The following is a 17,219-nucleotide window of genomic DNA, read 5'->3' as shown; positions in this document are numbered from 1 at the left end:
ATACTATATATATATATATATATATATATATATATATATATATATATATATATATATATATATACTATGGCATCCCCAAAAAAAAAAAAAAAAAAAAGTTTAAAATGAGGTAAAATGTTTTGGCACTTTCCGGGCCACAGAGTGCCTCTGCTGTAAGCTGCCTGCATAGTTTCCATAGAAGCAGTTGTAAACCAGCAGCCATTCCACTCTCTGCCGCTCGACACTTCCGGTATTCTGGCGTATTGGCCAATCAGAACAGCGAACGTCGATCTCGCGCGGAATTCGTTTTCACCGCTTTTTCATTGTTCGCGGGAAATTGAACACTTCTGAATGAAACGTCTGTCCAGCAGGAGCTATGACTCTTTTTCACCATGTTGTTGATCGAGGAGTTATAAAAAGAAGGTGTAATGGTGAGTTCTATTTATATATGTCGACGGGAATCTATGTTATTACGCTGTTTACACTAAAAATGCTTTAATATTCAGGTCAGCGTCGGGACTATCCGCTGTCCTCTCTGCTGGACGGATATCAGTGCGGTCGACAGGATGAACACATTTCATATGGAGCCTCAGCTGCTGCTGTGCCGCCGTTTGGATGCACGTTTTCCTCTGGTAACGTTACACAGTTAATTAAACATTCACAATGAGTCCAAATGTAGTCATAAACCCAGAACCCCTCGACTGTATGAAGACTAAACTTTGCCATGTTTTATTTGCAAGCCCCTGGCCAGCAGAACAGCCTTGCTGTTGCAAATGAAGAAGGGTTTGTGACCATCTTCAACACTGGAGAGAAACAGAGCTCTGTCCTGAAAGGTTGGTTTATGTTTACCTAGATTCAAGACATCTTTTTTTGTAGACTGCTTAAAATGTAAAGCATAAAACGTATCCATATTTGTTAAACTTTTGTTTTGCAGAGTGGCAGGCACATGATAACGCTGTTTTTGATATTGCATGGGTTCCTGGTAAAAATAGCTTGGTGAGTTTTGCTTGATTCTTCTGTTTAAAGATGGTTTCAGTTATTGGGACTAAATTAAATCCTATATGTTTTTATAAACGGTAAGTTATGCTTTAATTTGGATTATTATTTTACAGGTTACGGCGTCTGGTGACCAAACCGCCCGTCTGTGGGATGTTATCACTGGTGACCTGCTGGGAACTTTTAAAGGACATCAATGCAGTCTTAAATCAGTGGCTTTTTCCAAGCAAGAGAGAGGTAACGATTGATCATAAGAAACTTGGATACTTAATATTACTGTTCAGTATGTGTGCATGAAATATTTGAACGACCTACCACATTTGCCATGTGCTGTATAATAATTGACTAAATAGGTTAATTAAAACTATTAAAAAGAGTTTTCATTAACTGAAATAAAGCTAAAATAATATTAAATATTAGATGCAAAACTCCACTGAAAACTTTAAATTTAGAAATTCCGCTTCAGCAAATAACTGAAATGAGTACTAAATTAGTACTAAAATGACTGAAACTGAAATAAGTTAAAAAAAAAACTTATCTAAAATGAACTAAAAATATAAGAATAAAAGCTAATATGAAATGTCAATAAATATTAAGAGTATACAGTGCTGCTTGAAAGTTTGTGAACCACTTACAGAATCTGTGAAAATGTGAATAATTTTAACAAAATAAGAGGGATCGTACAAAATGCATGTTATTTTTTTTTTTTTTAGTACTGTCCTGAATAAGATATTTTACATAAACAATGTTTACATAAAGTCCTCAAGACAAAAATAGCTGAATTTATAAATATGACCGCATTCAAAATTTTATGAACTGTGTGTCATTACCTGGATGATCCATGGCTGTGTTTTTGTTTTGTGATGGTTGTTCATGAGTCGCTTGTTTGTCCTAAACAGTTAAACTGCCCAATATTCTTCAACAAAAAATCCTCCACGTCCCAAAATTCTTCAGGTTTCCAGCATCTTTTGCATATTTGAACCACTTCCAGCAGTTACTATGAATTTGAGATCCATCTTTTCACACTGAGAACAACTGAGGGACTCAAACGCATCTATTAAAGTTAAAAAAAAAATGCATTGCTCCAGAAGGAAACACGATGCATAAAAGCCAGTAAAAAATGACATGCATATTGTATGATCCCTCTTATTTTGTTAAAATTATTCACATTTTCACAGATTCTGCAAGGGTTTCACAAACTTTCAAACAGCACTGTATAAATACTAAAATAACACCGAATAGTTGGCATGGATGAATGTGCACTGCACACTTGCTAGTTTTTTGTTGTTGTTGAAATTAAGCATTTATATTTTTCTCTCATTACAGCTGTGTTTAGCACTGGAGGCAGAGATGGGAACATAATGATTTGGGATACAAGATGCATTAAAAAAGGTTCTTTATTATTCTGACCACCAACACTTAATAACAGGGCCGTCAAAATGTTTTATAAAGCTGACCAAAATGTTTTCATCCATCATAGATGGTTTCTACAGGCAAGTAAAACAGATCAGTGGTGCCCATATGAAACCTGAAAGATATACACCTCAAACAAAGAAGAGACGTGGGATGGCGCCCCCTGTGGTGAGTCATGTGACCTAACAATAATTTGCTCTGTTTTTGGGTATTGGGTATGTTATAGCCATTATATTTTATGAGAATACTCAGAGTACTTTTCATTAAACATAATACAATGGAAGTTCCATTTTTGCTAATTCAGAGATTCTCACGTCTTTAGGACTCCCAGCAGGGTGTGACAGTGGTTTTGTTTTGCGACGAGAACAAGCTCATCTCCTCTGGAGCAGTAGATGGGTGAGTGCATAATGGAGTGTTGTACAGATTTCTTCTGATTACTTTTATACATGATTCTGAACTGGATGTTACTCTAAATTAGTCACTTCTCAATTTCATTTCTAACTAATTTAAATGCTGATGTGCTGAGGTGAAATTTTCCCAACGATAACAAACTACATTCAATAACATTCTGATTTCGTCATAGGATCATTAAAATGTGGGATTTGCGGAAGAACTACACTGCGTACTACCACAACCCCCTCCCTCTACAGACCTATCCTTACCCAGGTTCCTGCACACGCAAACTAGGTACACATGATGTCCCCTCTGTCGTTTGACCAATAGTAATAAGCATAAGTAATTAGCATTTGAATTTTCACTGACATTTTCCTCTGCAGGTTATTCTGGTCTGTCACTGGACTCTACTGGCTCCAGACTGTTCTCCAACTGCACAGATGACAATATCTACATGTTCAATATCAGTGGTTTAAAAACCACTCCAGGTAAATTGTAATAAGTTTATTTTTATGGTATTCATTTTTATTTATATATAGATTTTACTTAAATTGTGTGTATATATATATATATATATATATATATATATATATGTGTGTGTGTGTATGTGTATATATATGTGTGTGTATGTGTGTGCGTGTATGTGTATATATATGTGTGTGTATGTGTGTGCGTGTATGTATATGTATATATGTATGTGTATATGTATATATATGTATGTATGTGTATATATGTATGTATGTGTATATATATGTGTATATATACATGTGTGTATATATATATGTGTGTGTGTATAATGTGTATATATATGTGCATTAATAAATGTATAAATGCATTTTTGTGTTATAATTTTGTTTTGCCTCTTTTGTTTGTGTGTGTGTGTGTATATAATATAATATATAATATAAAAACAGTATAGGCTAATGCAGTGTGAGACTGAGCTTTTCCTTTACTTTTTTTTTTTTTTTTTCCTCCTTCCACAGTTGCTGTATTCAGTGGCCACAGTAACTCCTCATTTTATGTGAAGTCCAGTGTCAGCCCAGATGACCAGTTCCTGGCCAGTGGCTCGAGTGACCATCAGGCTTACATATGGAAGGTACGGAATAACCTAGAAAACCAGAGATATAAGTGAATTTAAGTCTGTTTGAGAACATCTTTGGTCACTCTCTGATTGCTTTTGTTTCAGATTTCAGACCCAAAACAAGCTCCCATGATGCTTCAGGGCCATAGCCAGGAAGTCACATCAGTGGCCTGGTGCCCCACCGATTTCACCAAGGTTAGCACTTTTTAAGTGTATGAGAAATACAACTATGGATGGACAACTATGGATAAAACTATGGATGTATGGACAGTCATTCAAGTTTTATAGTGTTGTGTAAAATCCATCGCTCTCTGTAGATCGCTTCCTGCTCTGATGACAACACTGTTAGGATTTGGCGCCTGAACCGCAGACCAGACAGAGAAAATGCATCGAACCGAGAGACAAACATTGTAGGCTGGACGCTTCGTAAAGTCCAGTCACCAATCAGAACACCTGGTAGGGTTTTTTGTAAAGTTTTAGTTGTAGGGTTTTTTTTTTTTTTTTTGGGTGTAAAACATAACCCACCAAACTTGGTATAATTTGGATTTTTTTTAATGTTATTGGAAGATGTCTCTTCTGCTCACCAAGGTAAAAGGGTAATATTGTGAAATATTATTACAATTTTAAAAGAACTGTTTTCTGTTTTAATGTATTTTAAAATATACTATATTCCTTTGACAGCAAAACTAAATTGTAACATCCGTTTCTCACTTCAGTTTCACAGAAATCAGTCTAATATGCTAATTTGATGATCAATTATTGGTTCTCAATTATTAAAAGTGCTCTAAGCGATGTCATGCATTTTTAGGCCAAAACATTTTTTGTCACATACAGCAAACATCTCCTCACTATCCACTAGCTGCCTGTCCCTTGAACACATATGGATAATAATGTTTCTTGAGCATCAAATCAGCATATTAGAATGATTTCTGATGAATCATGTGACGATGCTGAAAATTCAGCTTTGCATCACAGGAATAAATTATATTTAAAAACATTTAATACAGAAAAAGTTCTTTTAAATTGTAATATTTCACAATGTTACTGTCTTGCTGTATTTTTGATCAAATAAATGCAGACTTGGTGAGCATAAGACCTCTCAAAAACATTGATTTAATTATTCCAAATTCATAATTTAAATATTTGGTTTGATTAATTTAAATGGGTACTTATGAGTTATCATTTGTCTTCTCAGGCCCTTACAGCCCCGTTGAGCTCACTCCAGCCAAAAGTCCTGGCACAGAGAGGGTCGTCTCTCTGGCTTCACCCCAGCCTGCTGCTTGTGCCCCTACGGGTGCTGATTTACCCCTCCCATCAAACACCTCTGCACCTTCAGCCAAACTCAGCAGCCCCAAAATCCCCTCATCTATCCAGCAATGGTTCAGCCGCAGCAGTTCCCCGGGTCACCATGGTACATCTCCCCTTCGTAAGGTGCTCACACCTGTCCTCCAGGGCCCTTCCTCGGAACGTCGCGCAAAGCGACGATTAGACACGGGTGATTGTGCTAGATCTGGTTTGGAAGAGGAAAGGGACGGGGTGTCTGAATTGTATCCCGACGTAAAGAGGAGCAGGAGCTCGGTGAGCGCAGAGAACTGTTCTGAGGAGAAAAGTGACACATTCAGTTTGCAAACAGATGAGAGGCTCTGCTCATCTCATCAAGTTGGCACTGGCAAAGAGAACAGCTCTCCGAGAAAGACTGATTGGCTGTCTGTGATGAGCCAGAGATTTAAAGGATCGACTCAACCCAAAAGCCCGAACGGCAGCAGCAAACGGCAGGATGCAAGAACACACAGCGCTCCAGTGGGTAGATGCATGAAAATACATTACTGCAGCTCTGCAGTCACACTTTATATAATCAGACAATAGTTTGACCACTTTTTTTCAGTGCCCTTGGATCCTGAATCCCCCCCCACCCCCCGTTTGTTTTTTCCATATAGATAAATCAATAGCCATTAGCCAAACAAGCCAACTCTGAAATTATATGAATTACAACATTACAAACATTGATTTAAAGAAAAATTGGAAAATAGGAGAAAAATACTTTGTGTGGCAAATGACAATCAAACCTTGATTTAAATTTGGGCTGGGTGACAAGGCAAAATTTAAATTCTTTATTTAGAAAAAGAAAGATTGATTCATGATTGTGCTTTTGTTTTTTGTTAATCTATTCAACTTAAATATTTAACTACAATATGATTCTAAATTGCAATATTGATTTTTAAAAAAAAAAAAAAAAAATGTTTTTGTCATTATATCACACAACCCTAGTCTCGATCCAATGGCAGCATTTACACTTATTCAAATGAACCGCACTAACAGAGCAATCACACCAGAGTTTGTTTTAATAGAAACAAACCTGCCTAAATGGGACTTTTACTTCCAGGACCTTATTGTTTTAGTAGTTCTGAAGTGTTCTCTAAAATCATAACTCCTTTTTTGTGGCCAAATGTTTTTAATTCATATCTTTTGTCTTTTTAGGCAGTAATCTCACCACGTCCCATGAGAGTTGTCTCGTCACCGCCAACCAAGAAAGCATCACCCACCAGACCTATGAAAAAAATCTCTAGCTACTTTATGAAAAGAACCCAAGACTGATTTTTGTGTGGGGAGAGATTAAACAAAGTGACACACATATGGTTTAAACCCAGGTTTTCTTCAGACAAAGCATCAAATCAAGAAGAAATATGCAGAAACTACTTGTATTTATGTATGTGATGTGTACATTTTTTTTATCTAGTTGTATGTTTTTAAATATGTACAAGTTTAATTTCCTAGAGATGGATCAAACTGATAAACATTTGTGAACATTACAGAGCTGGATAGTCATTTGACACCATAATTAAACTCTACAAGTTCTATGAAACTTCCACGTCTATCTGTGATGCACTAAAATAGTTCTGAGTGTAGACATTTTACTCAATTTAACCTGCATTTATAGCATTTACATTTATATCAAATATTTTTTTAGCTTTCCAAAGCTGTATTGCATGCTGCTTATTTGAGCCTGTCTGTCCTTAAACGTGGGTCACATTTTCAGAGTTCTATATTGATTGTAAAGCAGCACTTTACATAACTAATCCATTTCCAATTAGCTCAGTGCCTTTTAGTCATTGCATATCTATAATGCAGTGAGTTTGAAAATGATTTAAACACTTTTTACATTCTACTACTATAGGCTTTTTGTACGTTTACATGATTTACAGGTTTGTCAGGAATGTGACTTGACCTGATGGTTCAACTTCTGTGTTTTGATCCTGCCTGTTCTTGTTTTGCTCGTCGTTGCCTGAGGTCTTCAGCATGGTTTATCAAAACTGTTCTGCTTTTGGACTGAAGTTCATTTTTAACTATAATCCATTAAGTTTTTGTATTTCAAGTTCATTTTGGGGTGAACCGTTCCTTTAACTGACTCGTTTGACTAGGCTACAAGTGTCATAAACTCTTACTTGCTGTTATTTTGTGAGTTCTCGTTGAAGTGTTGTACTTCTCTGTGCACGTTTTCTTGTATATTTATTCGTTTGAGTGGTTTAACGTTTGGACGTTTGTTGCCTGTTTTCATGTGAGTTCAAGGATACAGAACCTCTTGACTATTTCCCTAAAAAACCATTAAACGAGAATTTGATTGGTCATGGGGCGTGGCTTACTCTTTTCGCGAACGTCCATTGGACGAATATTCTGTCTGTCAAGCGCGCCACCACGGGGTTTTATTTTTACACCCCAGTGAGGCGCAACAGCAGCTGAATGAAGTTCAGCGGATCTGAGGAATTTTACGCCCCGGCCGATTCACATTAAACTCTTTCTTCGCTTCGGTAATCCATGGAGCCTGTGCCAAGCGACTGGATAATCATGACACGGTGTTTTGGCTGTGTGTCGTCTTGAGTTTGTATCGTGTTACGTAGAGTAACAGGTTTATTGAGGCGCTCCGGTTTAAGCATTTCAGCATGATAAAAACCTACTGTTGACTACGTTTTTACTTTTACACGTCACCAAATTATCGCAGGATACCTGTGGATTTTTGGAGAACATGCAGCCTTCATGATTGGCTTGGCCGTGCATTTCATTAGATGGGGTCTCGTGAGTTTGATGTACAGCGCAGTCAATGGGATGTCAGTCAGACTAGAAAACATTTAGGGCACATACAGACACTGTAAACGCAGCTCATTGCCTAGACCTGCTTTGGAAATGTCGGCGATATCTGCGTCCGAGAAAGTGGATGGATTCACGAGGAAATCGGTGAGGAAGGCTCAGAGACAGAGGATTTCTCAGGGCTCGTCTCAGTTCGCGGCGAACAGCAGCAGGCCTGCGGCTCCGGAGATCTCTGCGCTCCCGCAGCTCAAAGGTAAGAGGATAATGCGCTGTAAATAGACTCGGGCTCCATATCAAAACCTAGTGAGCTGTCTACCTAGACAGTATTTTGGTATCATGGGCGCCTAAGCTGCTAAAATGCTTTAAAGTGATAAATAAAACAAATAAACTATAATAAAACACACCTGAATGTTTTATGAATTTAATCAGGCTTTAAAGTTACCTATTTGTATCTCTGATAAGCCCCAAGTGAAGTATTTACAGCAGGCCCTTAACTGTCTGCTGGAAGACTCGTCTTGTGTGTGTTTGGGTGTAGACTCTAAACACTAATTGTGTCAACATTATATCTCAGAGCTTCTTCTTATCAAGGGAAGCATCTTTATTTCATGGTCCAACCTGTGTTTTCCCACATTTCCTGTCCTCTTTTTGTGCCTTTGGAAGTCACATGGTTGTCAGTTCTGTAAATCTGTCAATAGGGTGCAACATTGCCCGCCCACTTTTTCTGTGGCCTAGGTTCCAGAAGTATTTTTTTTTTCCATGGGGATTTTGAAAAAGTCTTCATTAAAGAGTTATAAATAATGAACCAAACCAAGTAGCTAAGGTGAATCACAACATTACAAACTTTAAGCAAACACAAATATTTGAAAATCGGTCAAAAAGACTAAGGTACAAGACTAATGAGGGAAAACTACAATCCCATGAAGCATTGTGAACGTCATAATAAAAATAAAAACTATTATAAATGTAAAACTTTTGAGATTACTACCGCTCAAATCTCGATTACGTCATTCACAGTGCTTCATGGGAGAGGACAGATGCTAAAAAGTTATTTTTGTGCGATTTGTTTGTTTCGGTTTTCTGATTGGTGGATTTTTTTTGCAGAATCATGGGTAATGAAGTTTTCACCAGGAAGGTCACTGTTAAACACGATTCAAACAAAAAAAAAAGCATGTTGAAAATAATGCAAGCTTAAACAGAAGCATATACCATTGATTAAAATTCAGTTCCCCTATGGAAAAGTAATTTAAAATTATTATTTTTTTAAATGTACTGTCTGTTTTGTCAGAGACTGTAGTTGAGTTGGTCATTGTAATTATGGCAAAGTTTTTATTCAAGGTTCTACAAAAGTCAATCATCTAAAAAAACAATGAAGAACATGCATATTTTACTTTTTATGCAAAGAGCATTTTTCAATCAAATTGTTGAACCGGTTCACAAAACCTGTCTCAGTGAATCATTCACCAGTCACAAGCAGTTCAACAGCTAACTGACTCACTGATGAGAAATGGAGAGGATTTATGAATGTCGTTGAAGTGACACAACTTTCATTCATACTACCCATATAGATACTATAGAACATACTTTCTAATGGTCGCAAAGTAAATTCAAATGAAGTACCTACTTAGTATGTGATTTCGGATGCACCGTATTTTCTAATGAGCCAAAGAAAAAAAATGAGGAGTGACCTGATAGTTATGACTGCAACAACTGTCCAATATTGACTGCAAAAAACTAATCCAGAAAACATGAAATTGCAATAAACTTATTTATTGAAGGGTTACTTCACCCAAAACATTTTCCAAACACAAATTTAGATATTCTTAATGAAATCTCAGAGATTTCTGTCCCTCCATTGACAATCTATGCAACTACCACTTTGATGCTTCAAAAAGTTCATAAAGAGATCCTAAAATTAATCCATATGAATTTATTTAGTTGGTTTAGTCAATTTTCTGAAGAGACATTATCAATTTATATGATGAACAGATTGAACCGTACTTGCTTGATGCATGAAAAGAAACATCGTTGATTCTTGCGAAAGCTCAAACGTGCTGCGTAACACGCAAAAATGAAAATCATTGGTTCATGCATGTCAAGCAAACATGCTTGAGCTTCCGTTTACCATAAGGCCCCTTTTTAAACCTTGTATTGTTTTTGGTCTGTGCCTGATAGTGTTGTCAAAAGTACCGTCTGTGAGTCGGCGCCGATAGCCTAGTGGTTAGTGCGCCGACATGTAGCGCAAATGCGTTCACGACAATCCGGGTTCGATTCCTGTCTCGAAGTCCTTTGCTGATCCTGTCCCCCTCTCTCTGCCCAATGCTTCCCTGTCTGCTCCCTTCTGTCCCAAAAAGCCCATAAATATAACTAAAAAAAAAAAAAAAAAAAAGTACCAACTGTAATAGAAATTTTAAAAAATATGATGTTTTGAACACTGTTGAGCAGATTCATAAACACCTCTGATTGGCCATTGTGGTGATGCGCTCATCAGATATGTCTGTGATTGGCTACAATGTTCAACGCTTCCAAAACATATTGTAAAAATACATCAGTGACGCTCTTCACCGAGCACTTACACAGATACACACGGGAGCATTTGAATTTGAAAGCATTGAGAGGGGGAGCGTTTGAAAGCAGGCATCTATCCTCCCGCTTTCAAATTCAAATGTGTGCTTTCAAACACTTCCATGTGTTGATCATTGTAGCCAATCACAGACATATCTGATGTGCGAGTTCACTCAAAGGCCAATCAGAGGTGTTTACGAATGCAGCGCTCAAAGCGTCATATTTTTACAATTTTCAGTACCAACTTGGTTTCGCGGTCGGTTCTTTTGACAACACTAGTGCCTGATGAGAACCTGATGGTCAAAACATTGTACAGGCTATAATAAAGTTTTTTGGAGCAGATATATCAGCGTGCGGACACCTCACTTTTGGGTGTTTTTTTTTTTTTTTTTGCCTGCGTTTGCCTTTTTTTTTTTTTTTTCACCTGTGCCCTTGTTGGGTTTGTGGGATGTGCACACCTTTTTTTGTATTTTTGATATATGTGAATAAACGCCTTTAATTAAATCTGTTCATCATATAAAGAGATTGTGTCTCTTCAGAAAATTTAGACTAAACCATTAAATTCATATTGATTAGTTTTACAATCTCCTTTTGAAGCGTCAAAGTGGTAGTTGCATAGACTGTCAATGGATTTATAGAAATCTCTCAGATTTCATTAAAAATATCTTTATTTCTGTTCAGAAGCTGAACAAAAGTTGTATAGGTTTCGAATGACATGATGGTGAGTGAATGATGACAGAGTTGTAATTTCAGGGTGAACTAACACTTTAATGACCTGAATTAAAAAAAGCATAACAAGCAATATGTGCCTACATATTGGTTTATTGGAATGTTCTGAAAGAATCACTGAATCGCGTTTAACTTTTCTTTTTGAACTGATTCTTTAAAGCAAACGATAGGAGGAAATGAGTCACAATTTCCATCCTTTCTATAGAGAGACACACAGCTGTTTGTAAGCTGTTTCTGCATCACTTGTGCCACCAAATGGAAAGATGTTTCCAAACAGGTTTCCTATTCAGTTCAAACTCATACCACTGAGCCAAGTTCAACCAATACAAGTTTTCTGACTGTGTTTCCTTTGCTGCCTAGGAATGTCAGTCGCAAATGTTTGTTTTGTTTTGAGAATACATACTTCAGTCTGATTTCTAATGTAGTAGGGACATTGTGCAAGGTATTCCAAGGTTATAAAGAAGAACAAATAACTTTGACATATTTAGTCAGTGTGTTTAATTTGTGATACCTGTTAAAACAAATCTTAAGTGCTTAAACATTTCCCATTGTTAATGTTACTTTCCAACATGCTTAGGCCTATTCCAGCTCCATTCTTGAAGCATTGTTGAAATTACAACCCAGCTTTGCTTATTGAGTGAATATTGCATTTTAAATTAGTGTTTTGCATAATCTCATTTTGAACATCATCAGAATGTTTACATTTATTACTTATTGCATTACTTATTGCTTAATGTTAATGTTCTTCTAGTGACTCATGAAATGTTACTACATCTCAATTCAGTATAAATATATGGAAGTTACCATTTAAAATGAAATGCATTTCTTTTGGAGTGCAGCTTTGAATTTGAAATGAGATTTTCCTGATCACAGTCCTGTCTCTCTCAATACTCTCCTATTATTCTGCACTTTGCCAAGATACAGTTGTCTGACATTATGACTCTCCAGGGATGGGCCATGTAGCCATGGCAACCACACGCCCGGGGTGTTGATGGGAACCTCAACAAATTCAATGACTCATCCTATGTGTGTTCTTGCATGTGTGCATGAGGACAAATAAAGTAAGGCAATCAATGAACACGTTTCTGATGTTCGCTCGATTTTATATGGTCACTTGGCACCATTTTGTGTTGAATACAGTGACTCGAAAGAAGTCGTCTGGGAAAGACAGGGCCACTGGCATTCAGATTGGTTGCATAAGGTGTATTAATAGAGCAGCAGTGGAGTTGTGTTAGAACCCCTTCAGCTCTGAGTACAAGTGGATTCCACTGCTGTTCTCTCACTTTTAAATCCTCTCCAAGTGGGAAAAAAAACGTCATGAACTGAAGTTTACAGAAGCCTGAAGAAGATAGACTCTGGCAGTAAGAAATGGAGTATAAAAAGAGCCACAAATAATTGAAAGAAAAACTTTTAGGTGACATTACTAAATGCACTTTTATTTAGCCTGTAAATATTTTTATTTAGTGTTTAAACACTGTATTTAATCTCCACAGGATTTACTTACAAAAAACTGTGTCAGTACCATGGTTTAATAATGGTACCATGTTTTTTTTTTGTTTTTTTTTGTTTTTTTGATAGAATACTCTTATGCTCACCAAGGCTGCATTTATGTGATTAAAATACAGTTTAAAGCAGTAATAGAATATGTTTACAATTTAATTATTACTGGAGCATCATTACTCCCGTCTCCAGTGTCACATGATCCTACAGAAATCTTTCTAAAATGGTGATTTGCTGCTCAAGAAACATTTCTTAATATCAATGTTTACAACAGTTATGTGTCTTCACATTTTTGTGGAAACTGTTATACTTTTGTTTTTCAGGATTCTTTGATGAAAGTTCAAAACAACAGAATTTATTTTTATTTTATTTTATTAACATTTTAATTTTATTTGTAACAATGTAATAATCTTTACTGTCACTTTTGATCAATTTAATGTACGGAAGAGGATTCGGGCCAAGCAATAATAAAAAAATAAAACCATCTTGAGATTAAAGTTGTTAAATTTCGAGAAAATGGGCGAGATAAAATGTTGAGAATAAACTCGTTAAATTATGAGAAAAAAGTTGTTAGATTATGAGAACAAATTCGTTAGATTATGAGATAAAATGAGAAAAAAGTCATTAAATTACGAGAACAAATTCGTAATTTAATGAATTTGTTCTCGTAATTTAACGACTTTTTTCTCATAATTTAATGAGTTTATTCTCAACATTTTATATCGACTTTTTTCTTGAAATTTAACAACTTTAATCTCGAGATGGTTTTATTTTTTTTTTTATTATTGCTTGGCCCTAATCCTCTTCCGTATTAATGCATCCTTGCTGAATAAAAGTATTAATAACTTTTGAACAGTAGTGTAAATGTCCAAAAAAAAAAAAAAACTATGATACTATAGTACTTTTGTAGTATGTCCTGTATTGGTCATTTTTACAAGGCAAAATGATTTTTGGTGAAGCATTTTGAGCCTAATATTCCGATCATAGAGCCACAAATGACAGGGCTTATGAATTATTTATGCTGTTCACGGTCAAAGTTCGGGTCAACTAAATGTCCTTCTGGTATTTATAGAGTGCTGTTGATTTATTATTGGTGTACACAGTGTACCGTCCTTGTGTTTACTATATTACACTCTATATTACAGTCAAGATTCCATAGTCCATGTGAAAACAGGCCATTAAAACAAAAGATGAACTTAAAATTAAGACTATAACCTGTGGCTCTTTTTGAGGAAGCTATATTACAACTTCTTTACAAGGCTTTGTATGTGGTATAATGCTTTTGATGGACTGAGTGAATAGATGATAGTAAGTTTTAAAGGACACCTATTACACCTCTTTTTACAAAAAAGGGGCATTTGTGGCCTAATGGTTATAGAGTCGAACTTCTAACCTGAAGGTTGCGGGTTTGAGTCTCAGTACCAGCAAGAAATGTAGGTGGGGGGAGTGAATGAACAGCGCTCTCTTCCACTCTCAGTACCCACAACTGAGGGTAAGGCCCTTGAACAAGGCACCTAACCCCCAATCACTCCCTGGGCGCAGCAGCAAAAATAGCTGCCCACTGCTCCTGGTGTGTGTTCAGTACTCACTGCTGTATGTATGTGCACTTGGATGGGTGAAGCACAAATGCAGAGCACAAATTCTGAGTATGGGCTTCATGTCATTTCACTTTCCCTTAAAAAAGGAATAATTTTAAAGAATAGAAAATTACCCCAAGATTTACTCACCCTCAAGCCATCCTAGGTGTATTTTGACCTTCTTTTTTCTGATGAACACAATCTGAGTTATATTAATAATTATCCTGAAGTGTCCAAGCTTTATAATGGCAGTGAGTGGGACCAACAAGTATAAAGCTGAAGAAAGTGCATCCATCCACAGGAAAACGTACTCCGCATGGCTCCAGGGGATTAATAAAGGCCTTCTGAAGGGAAACAATGGATTTGTGTAAGAAAAATATCCATATAACAAGTTATGAAGTAAAATATCTAGCTTCCGCCAGACTGCCTTCCGTATTAAACTTACAAAGAAAGTGTAACGCCTCTCGAAGTTCAAAACCCTTATGTTACGTCCTATGTCTTCCATATTCTGCATACGAAAAAAGTGTAACTGACGTTTAATTTTCTGATATACGGTTTTCTGAGCACACGCATTTAAGCATGCTCATAGAAAGCTGGCTGTCAGACGGCACATCGTGTGAGCATTAAACTAAGTTCTCTTTCATGTCTTATTGCACTTAAACTGTCAAATATACACACACGGTTATGTCAAAAACACACAAAGTTAAAGGATTAGTCCATTTTTAAATACACTTTTCCTGATAAATGTACTCACCTCCATGTCATCCAAGATGTTCATGTCTTTCTTTCTTCAGTCGAAAAGAAATTAAGGTTTTTGAGGATAACATTCCAGGATTTTTCTCCATATAGTGGATTTCAATGGCTACCAACAGGTTGAAGGTCCAAATTGCAGTTTCAGTGCAGCTTCAAAGACTAGGAATAACTAGCGAAGCGATCGGTCATTTTCGGAAAAAAATACAACCGTTTCTGCTTTATAAACAAAATATCGCCTTGAACATACTTTCCGTTTCCGCATTCTTCATAACGCTTATGCTGAATGTTCTGCACCTTCTCTATTCAACTTACGGAACGAACGCGGCGCCAGTTTAATTTTTTTTCCGTAAGCAAAAATATTTCAAAACATTGAAAGCGTGACTGGTCTCTCTCCCTCTCTCTTTCCGTTTATGTCTGTATAGGCTATAATGCATGCGTGATGTGTGCATGTGGGGGAGGGGTGCGATTTTTCTAATAATATTCGAATAATTCCCAGCGATCTTCGAATATTATTATTTTTGCTTGAAATGCCCATCCCTAGTTCTAATCGAATCCTCGTTCAACACACAATGGGTTGTGGGAAGTATTAGCTGTTAGCGTGTGCATGGATCTGCACTTTGGATTCTAACCGGAAAAAGGGAACCATCCGGGTATCTTTGGAATACTCATTTCAACATACTACGATTTGGGACACACTAATTCTAATTTCGAATTCTATTTAGTAGGGGTGTGACGAGACGGGTATCTGACGAGACGAGACTTGAGATTGAGTTTACGAGACGAGACAAGATTTTTACACACTATTTTTAAGAAATCCTCAATGGCGAAATACATGACTAGAAAAAATATTCTGCAGGTGTATTTGAAATGTTTTAACTAATCATCCTGTAATGAATGTCATTTCAGTTCTACTTTCTGAGTATTAATTATCATATGCAGTAAAAGACAACAATACGCAAGTACTGTAAAAGGTTTTGCCACTAACTCAACTGACTGACTTCTCTTCTGTATGATTTCAGTCTCTTCAGACCTCACTGCACATGATTTATGAGCTTCTACATCTTTTGACCTCCTAACTGAACTCCTTTACACAAACTGATCATAGAAATAAAAACAGTATAAATAAAAATGGTAACACTTTACAATAAGGTCTCATTTATTAACATTAAAAACCAACATCAACCAACAATGAGCAATATATTTGCTACAGTATTTATTAATCTTTTTTTATGTTTGTTAATAAAAATAGTCATTCATTGTTAGTTCATGATAGTTCACAGTGCATTAACTAATGTTAACAAATGAAACCTTATTGTTTGTGCTTAATAAGATTAAGAGAAAACTGTTATTCATTTTTATGGTAACACTTTACAGTAAGTGCAACCATAATCACACTCTCTCAATATTCAAAGTGCAGATAAGACCGAATTTTTATTTGATACAGAGCTGAGAGATGGTTACAACTACACTGCCCAGCCTAAAATAGCTTTCATATTGAGAGATATTTGCATTCATAAGGGAGCCGCTTTCAAAATCGCGTTTGAATGTGTGCTCACGTTTACTTTCATTTTCGCAATCGCGCGTAACTCTGTAAATATGGTGTGGCGGTGACCGTTATCCAACTGAATTAAATGTTTTTTTTATTTAAATACAAAGCAAAACCATAGTGGAGGCGTAATGTAAACGTAACGGTGGCATATTCTTTCCTAATCATCCTAACACTCTGTCATGGCAATATCACAAGACTACTTTTCATCTCGACGAGAAATCTCGTCACATTTTAGTCTTGCGAGATCTCGTCACACCCCTACTCTTTAGGACAGATAGTATGCGAATTTGAACGCAGCAACGGTTTCAGATTTATGAGGGAAAAAAACAAACTGAGTAGATGGATTTTTACCACAGTAGGGACACTGTGGACACAGTTATGTTCAAAAACAATATAAAAGTAAATTTTTGCATAATATGTCCCCTCTAACCCTTAATAAAAGCTGCAGTAATGCAACCAGTTTTACGTGTGACCTCTTCATGTGTCACTAACCCAGCTGAGGTCACTGGTATTATAGTGTCTTATGTAAGAAGAGATCCTTCGAAGTACTTCTTGGAACTTCAGTGGCCCAGGGGTTGCAGGCAATATGATAGAGCATCATATG

At 36.5% G+C, this 17,219-nt stretch overlaps 2 protein-coding genes across 2 annotated transcripts in view; both read left to right on the top strand.

Moving 5' to 3' along the window:
• Positions 1 to 321: 321 nt before the first annotated feature.
• On the top strand, positions 322 to 7,561 carry dtl (denticleless E3 ubiquitin protein ligase homolog (Drosophila)). The gene is made up of 15 exons (XM_067384612.1): positions 322 to 410; positions 486 to 611; positions 720 to 812; positions 914 to 975; positions 1,092 to 1,212; positions 2,302 to 2,367; positions 2,456 to 2,556; positions 2,711 to 2,784; positions 2,972 to 3,075; positions 3,165 to 3,269; positions 3,765 to 3,877; positions 3,968 to 4,057; positions 4,180 to 4,318; positions 5,058 to 5,662; positions 6,341 to 7,561. Exons 1-15 carry the CDS (start codon positions 356 to 358, stop codon positions 6,455 to 6,457), a joined length of 1,971 nt encoding a protein of 656 aa, XP_067240713.1. The 5' UTR covers positions 322 to 355; the 3' UTR covers positions 6,458 to 7,561.
• Positions 7,562 to 7,567: 6 nt separating this feature from the next.
• The window catches only part of ppp2r5a (protein phosphatase 2, regulatory subunit B', alpha isoform), a 31,190-nt gene continuing 21,538 nt past the window's right edge, over positions 7,568 to 17,219 (top strand). The window contains exon 1 of the mRNA XM_067384613.1: positions 7,568 to 8,198. Coding sequence (XP_067240714.1) covers positions 8,042 to 8,198 — 157 coding nt within the window. The 5' untranslated portion in view covers positions 7,568 to 8,041. The remainder of the gene's footprint in view (positions 8,199 to 17,219) is intronic.

Source organism: Chanodichthys erythropterus, chromosome 4, assembly GCF_024489055.1.
Source record: "Chanodichthys erythropterus isolate Z2021 chromosome 4, ASM2448905v1, whole genome shotgun sequence".
Lineage (NCBI taxonomy): Eukaryota > Metazoa > Chordata > Actinopteri > Cypriniformes > Xenocyprididae > Chanodichthys > Chanodichthys erythropterus.
This window is presented reverse-complemented; position numbering and strand designations above follow the sequence as displayed.